Consider the following 6,000-nt stretch of genomic DNA (forward strand, 5'->3'; position numbering starts at 1 on the left):
GACCAGCTTGTACTGTATGAAACGAGGTAACATAGATGACAGATACATAGATAGTTGTCAGGTGAGACCCATCACTCTGAAGTACATGTAACAGCATTTTCTTGATGGGGATTTTGGTCAGTCTTGCCAACCATTTGTGTTTCTCATCTGTACCATTCTCTAAACAGCCACCTATTTGCATTGTGATAACTTCAGATATGTCTGTCTTTAGCAGTTCTGTCCCTGGTCAACATTCATAGCCAAGGTCTTGATAACTTCCACAGCTGAATCATGTTGGGAAGAGGTTGTAAACTCATCTACTTCCTCAAAACCATGATGAAGGATGTTACAGCTGCATGACACTACAGCAAAATTGAGTTCGTCTCGTGGCTTCAGAAATATTGTCAGTTGTGAGAACACTCATTTTCCCGGACGACATGACAAAATCCTTTACAGGTAAGTATTGCACTTGTGAGCATATGGTTTTCAATGTCCGTAAAGCATTGTTCCCCAGTTGTCTTGGGATGCTTATGGAATCCTGGGATTCCATTCCTGGCCTAGTCCTGTAAGTGGTGGCTTGACTCTGAACTGGGATCTGTGCCCTGGGATTATCATGGCATAAAATTCAAATCCTCCATGCAACTAAAAAAAACTTCCAGTCAGTTCAAGCAGTCTTGACTCAGAAACACTGTTACAGCAGTCCTCTTGGATATCCTTGGAAACATTACAGAATCTGAACAGGTAACTTCTTGTCAAAACTGTCAACTGAGATGAGGAACATCACTTCTGTCGTGACATCAGTGTCTGGAAATAGGACACCGGTATTTCTTTTCCTAGTCTGAAGCTGTCCATTGGTAACTTTGTGGGATCTGTGCTGTTTGAAATCGTGACTTGCAACATCATAGTAAATATGGCTTGATGGCCTTTCTGACACAATGATTTGCCAGCTTTTTTAGTTTGAATGAACAATAAGCATCAGAAGTGTCTGTGATACCCTCATGCTCTCCTTTTCTTCCAAGATGGCTGACATGCCTCAGCTACAAAAGATGCCGGGCACCATAATTTTCAGTGAAGTCTTACTGAAACTGTCGTTGTGTTTACTTAATGTACCTTGGTCTACAAACCTACTGAACCACTCTTACAACCTTCATAGATTCACAACAACGTAATGTAGAATAACTTCACAAAGTCATAAAACATAACAGATACATTGGCTATCAAAGCCTACCAAAGCAATATCACCACAATTGTCTTCAATATTTGGTCATTGACAATTAGATCTAAGTCACAAGTGCACACAATATATTATACAGTGTGTTGTAGACATATATGCTACAGATGGTTAACTCATACCTAAGTACAATATAGCCAAAAGAAATATCAACACTGGATATCACGGAAAAATGTGGCAGTGATTACAAATGTACTTTGAATGACATCTGAATCATTTGTACATTCAGTAACACAACAGGGATACTTCAAAAAGTAAGGGAACATCAGCATTCCCCTTGCGTTCTTTCATGAGATGTGTAAGAAAAATATCAAGCTCTTACTAATATTACACATATACATGTGTTTCACTCTCTATACACTGAGTTACAAGATACATGATTTTTCTTATGATACAAGTATCTGTTAGGGGGTTAGGATATCAAAGTTAACTATTGCATCTAATGGATACCAATGTCATCAGAGACAAGTGGTAGCTCTGTTTCTGTAAGCAGCATATTCCCTCAGACCGCCACCATTTGTAAAACAACGTAAGCGATTGTTCAATCAATCAATATATCATTTCTCCGTATTATTGCGAAAGAATTAAAACAGCAAGTTTCAGACTTGAATCAGCCCCTTGTGTAACACAACACGTCTTCTTAACAAATGGGCACACAGTATAACAAAATACTTTGGGGCTTTTGAAATGACATGTTCATGAATAACTGGAACTCCCAAGTTTGTAGGATTTAAAAAGTAACCAAATCTCTTCATGTAGTGTGTGTTGCAAATATGAAATAAGCAACACTTATTTGCACAGTGACTATCAGGACATATTAACAAACAAAGTGTTCTGCAATGGCTTGGTTAAACATATTTGAAGGCAAGTTAACATGACAACTACTTGCACAACTAGAACAGAACAGATCAAGTTGTGTTACTAGCAGCCATGAGCTGTCCCAAACTGTTGTCAAGGAATGTCTTCCCATCTCGTGGAAGTGTTGAGTTGAATGACTTCAAACTCCCATCTATTCTGGATCAGTGCTTCTACGAAGACTTTGAGAAGCACACAAAATGTTCCATCTAAACCTGCATCTACCGACAGTTTTGTTGTATATCTATCTTGTAAGTGTTGATACGATTATGGCTCAGCTGCTGAACAATTGTGGAAAGACATACAGTGTATACTAGAACTGAAAAATCTTTGTGTTGCTGACCAGACTTTGGGACAGATCCGACAAAAACTGACTTGGCAAGCCAATACATGGCACAAAATGGCAGAATATGTACACATTCACATCTTAAATGTCTACTTTTTCATTGAAGTCTACAACTTGTAATACACCACATAAAGATTTATAAAAAAATCAAGTTTCTTAGTTGGTAGTCCTAAGCTGATGATCAGCTGTTCAGCATCTCGTCCAGTTCAGCCATGAGGCTGTCGTCATCCTCAGCGCCCACAGCCAGGTCTGCCTCCTCTCCCTCAAGGTCAAACTCAAAGTCATCAAAGTCCATGCTGTCCTGTCTGCTGACCAGAGGCGGCTGTTCCAATGTTGTCTCATCTGGTTGTGTACTAGTTGGTAGTTCATCTGTGGTGCTTGGAGTTTTCTGTGGTTCTGGAACTACTGGCTGTGGTGTCTTCTTAGGAATGGTAAGTGGTGTGGTGCTGGAAAAGAAAAAAGCAACTTTTATGCAAATCTTAAGTGCATGAAGATTTTTTTGAGACAGGCAACCAACAGCTGATTTGACATTCCAAACCATTCCTATAGTATAAAGTCATGGCATTTTTTCCTTGAAGTATTTGAGCAATACATCTAACCCTCTGAAAACAGGAAACAACAGATTATAAACCGGATAGTGAGTGAGTGAGAGTGAGCAATACATGTGTAGCTGTTTTCTTTCTAGTAATCACAGTGCTTGAATTACAAAAATTTTCCCCATCTTGCATCCCTTACCTGATCAGCTTTGGCTTCTTAGCAGCAATGACTTGTCCATCTACAGGGACAGTGACTGGAGAGGGACTGGGAGTACTGACAGATGGCTTCTGGAACAGCAAAGCAAACAAAACATGTTAGAAACATAGGCAGTGTTTCTCGTAGCCTTGCAGCTTAGAAAAGCCACTCTTTGAATGGAAGGTATATTTGATTCACATGCGTCATTACAAAAGTACACTATGTTACAGTTTGAAATATCTCACTACTCACCTGTCAATATTCAGAAGTCTATTTCATCAATTTTACTGAAAGCCACATGAAAACACACTAAAATCAGTACATCTTCTTCAGTACACAAGTAAGTAAATGATCTCACCTTTGGTACTCCCTGTCCCACTGACACAGGTGCAACACTGGCAGCAGGTGGAACACTACTGCCCATAGGTGGAACACTACTGGTACTGCCCACAGGTATAACACTACTGCCCAGTGGTCTTTTTATCCCTCGCCTAGCTGTGGAGGGTTCCTGAGGGGGGGCTCCAACTGGAGTCAGGCCTAACTTCACCTTCTTGGATGGTTCTTCTGTGGATAAAATGTAAAACAAAACAGAGTATTTCCTATGCTGCATTCTGTACATTACTATAAAAAAAAACAAGCACGGATGTCAGTGTTCCATGTTTCAATCTACAGTATTGACACATGAGGGAATAGCTATACCAAAGACAACTGTAGTCTACTGTTTTTACCTCCTTTGGTTGGTTCAGGCCGAGGTTGCATAATCACAGCAGACTTTCTGGCCAGTTTTGGCGACACCTCGGGGGCCTTGCCTTCTGGCTCCTCAGACTTCCCCTGCTGTTGTCTCAGCTTCTTCTCCCGCATAATCTCCTCAAACGTCTTGATCTTGATCTGCTGGGGAGCGACTTCAGAAACCTTCTGTAGAAAAATAGTGATACAGACTTCAACTACAGCTAATACAAAATTCTTACCACATGTAAGATGCAACATTTTTTTCAAACGAGTTTAATAAATGCAGTGGCTATTTCATCAGCATACAAGCATTTCTCTCTTTACTCCCTTTCTAACGGCTATGTTGTTCTTGCTTTCCTTTTCAGCAGACAACAAACAATAAACATGTACATTCATGCCTCTATTCCTTCCATTTCATTTCTGTACCATAGACACTAAACACTAAACCAAGTCCTTACAGGTGCAGTCTTTTCTGGAGACTTCCTTGATGCTTGTACTTTCTCTGGTGACTTCCTTGAGACTTGTACTTTCTCTGGAGACTTCCTGGTGACCTGAACTTTCTCCACAGCCCTGCTTGCAGCCTGGGGCATTTGTGCTGTGGTCTTGGCTGACAACTGGGTTGGGCTTGTTTCAGCTTTTCCTGCCACGACTGGACCTACAGTAAAAGGTAATGTTTACTTATCCGGTAGCCAATAACACAATGAATTTCGAATTCATTCTGTATTCTTCAAGTATAAAGGGAAACGGGAAATCTTACATGTAAAAACAAAACATTAGTACAAATTGTCCTGACTCAAGAATAGGTACCTAGTTTGAGGCAAGCATATTAAAAAGAAAACATCTAACATTACATCTTACAACAATAAAAAGCCTCCATTTTTAAGACCATCACAAACAGACACCTATGTGTACCTGTATCCTTGCCCCGTGGTGGTCGATACAGCTGCATCTCTCTCTTGACTCCCTTCCTAACGGCCACGTTGTTGTTGCTTTTCTTTTCGGCCGCATCGGCTTTGGCTTTTTCTACTACAGTTTGTGGATCCACGAGAACAACTCGTCTGACTCCCTTGTTCTTCTTGACTCCACCAGGAGCTTGAAGCTCGGCTGTTTTGGAAACAGGGAGTTTTGAAGGAGAGTCTAGCTTGTCTCCATTATTATCTTCTCTAGCTGGCTGGCCGGCTCCTCCCAGATTATGTAATGCCTTTTCTCTCCTGATGTCAGCTAGTGTTTTGACTTGTATGTTTCCTGGCTGTTGTGTGGGTCCCATGACTTCCTCCTTCCATGCTATGCTCTCTTTATTACCAAGTCTACGGAGTAGTTTTTCCCTTTTAATCTCTTCTAAAGTCTTGATGCTGACAGGTCCCTCTTGTTGAGACTCTTTGTTGTCATTCTCAGCCTCCTTGGGAACTTTACCAAGTCTGTTGAGGAGTTTTTCTCGCTTAATTTCTTCAAGTGTCTTTATCTTGACTTGTGATTGAGCTTCCAAATTTTCCTCCGTTGTGACTTCATCACTTTCATGTGGTAGATTCCCAAGTCTCCTCTTTAGTTTCTCTCTTTTGATGTCTGCGAGGGTTTTTATCTGCACTTGAGGTTGACCCGTAATGTCTTGTTCTTCAGCTTTGACACCTTTCTGGTATGCCGTACCTAGTCTACTCATCAGCTTTGCTTTTCTGATGTCTGCTAGCGACTTAACCTGAACTTGTCCCACTTCTTGAGATGTAACTTCTTCGTCCAGGTCTTCTTGTTGTTGAGACTTGTTTCCGAGTCTACTCAGGAGTTTCCCCCTCCTGATCTCTGCCAGACTCTTCACCTGGACCTGTCTGGTGGGTGAGAGTTGGGACGTGTTCAGCCCTTGGCTTGGCTGCTGCTGCTGCTGCATCCTTTCTCTTCTGATTTCCTGCAGAGTTTTGATTTTAACCCCGCTCTCCTGCTGTGGATCACTTGTTCCCATGTCTTCTGTGATATAGAAGTAAGGAGAAACATGAAGTTTGCATTGTGCTAAGGCCCAGCCTTCTCAAAAAAATTTAGAGTAGGTGGCTGATAAGAAAAAGTAGCAGGCGAGCCACGAAGTGGCTCGAAGCGAGCCGCGCAGCGGCTCGCAGGGGGAGGGTACGGGGAGGGGGGGTGG

The 6,000-nt window shown here is 41.6% G+C and overlaps 1 protein-coding gene across 7 annotated transcripts in view; it reads right to left on the reverse strand.

Annotated features, from left to right (window-relative positions):
- Window positions 1–1,229: 1,229 nt before the first annotated feature.
- LOC109482872 (zinc finger CCCH domain-containing protein 11A-like) overlaps window positions 1,230–6,000 on the reverse strand; it is a 10,332-nt gene continuing 5,561 nt past the window's right edge. For 6 of the 7 annotated variants that reach the window (XM_019785733.1, XM_019785732.1, XM_019785731.1 and 3 more), the window contains exons 8-13: window positions 4,785–5,828; window positions 4,331–4,527; window positions 3,872–4,058; window positions 3,502–3,707; window positions 3,147–3,235; window positions 1,230–2,857 (exon numbers count right to left, since the gene is read on the reverse strand). In XM_019785733.1, coding sequence (XP_019641292.1) covers window positions 2,593–2,857; window positions 3,147–3,235; window positions 3,502–3,707; window positions 3,872–4,058; window positions 4,331–4,527; window positions 4,785–5,828 — 1,988 coding nt within the window. In that variant the 3' untranslated portion in view covers window positions 1,230–2,592. The remainder of the gene's footprint in view (window positions 2,858–3,146; window positions 3,236–3,501; window positions 3,708–3,871; window positions 4,059–4,330; window positions 4,528–4,784; window positions 5,829–6,000) is intronic. The other variant, XM_019785734.1, reaches the window with a different exon arrangement.

Source organism: Branchiostoma belcheri, unplaced genomic scaffold (assembly GCF_001625305.1).
Source record: "Branchiostoma belcheri isolate BF01 breed outbred unplaced genomic scaffold, Haploidv18h27 scaffold61, whole genome shotgun sequence".
Lineage (NCBI taxonomy): Eukaryota > Metazoa > Chordata > Leptocardii > Amphioxiformes > Branchiostomatidae > Branchiostoma > Branchiostoma belcheri.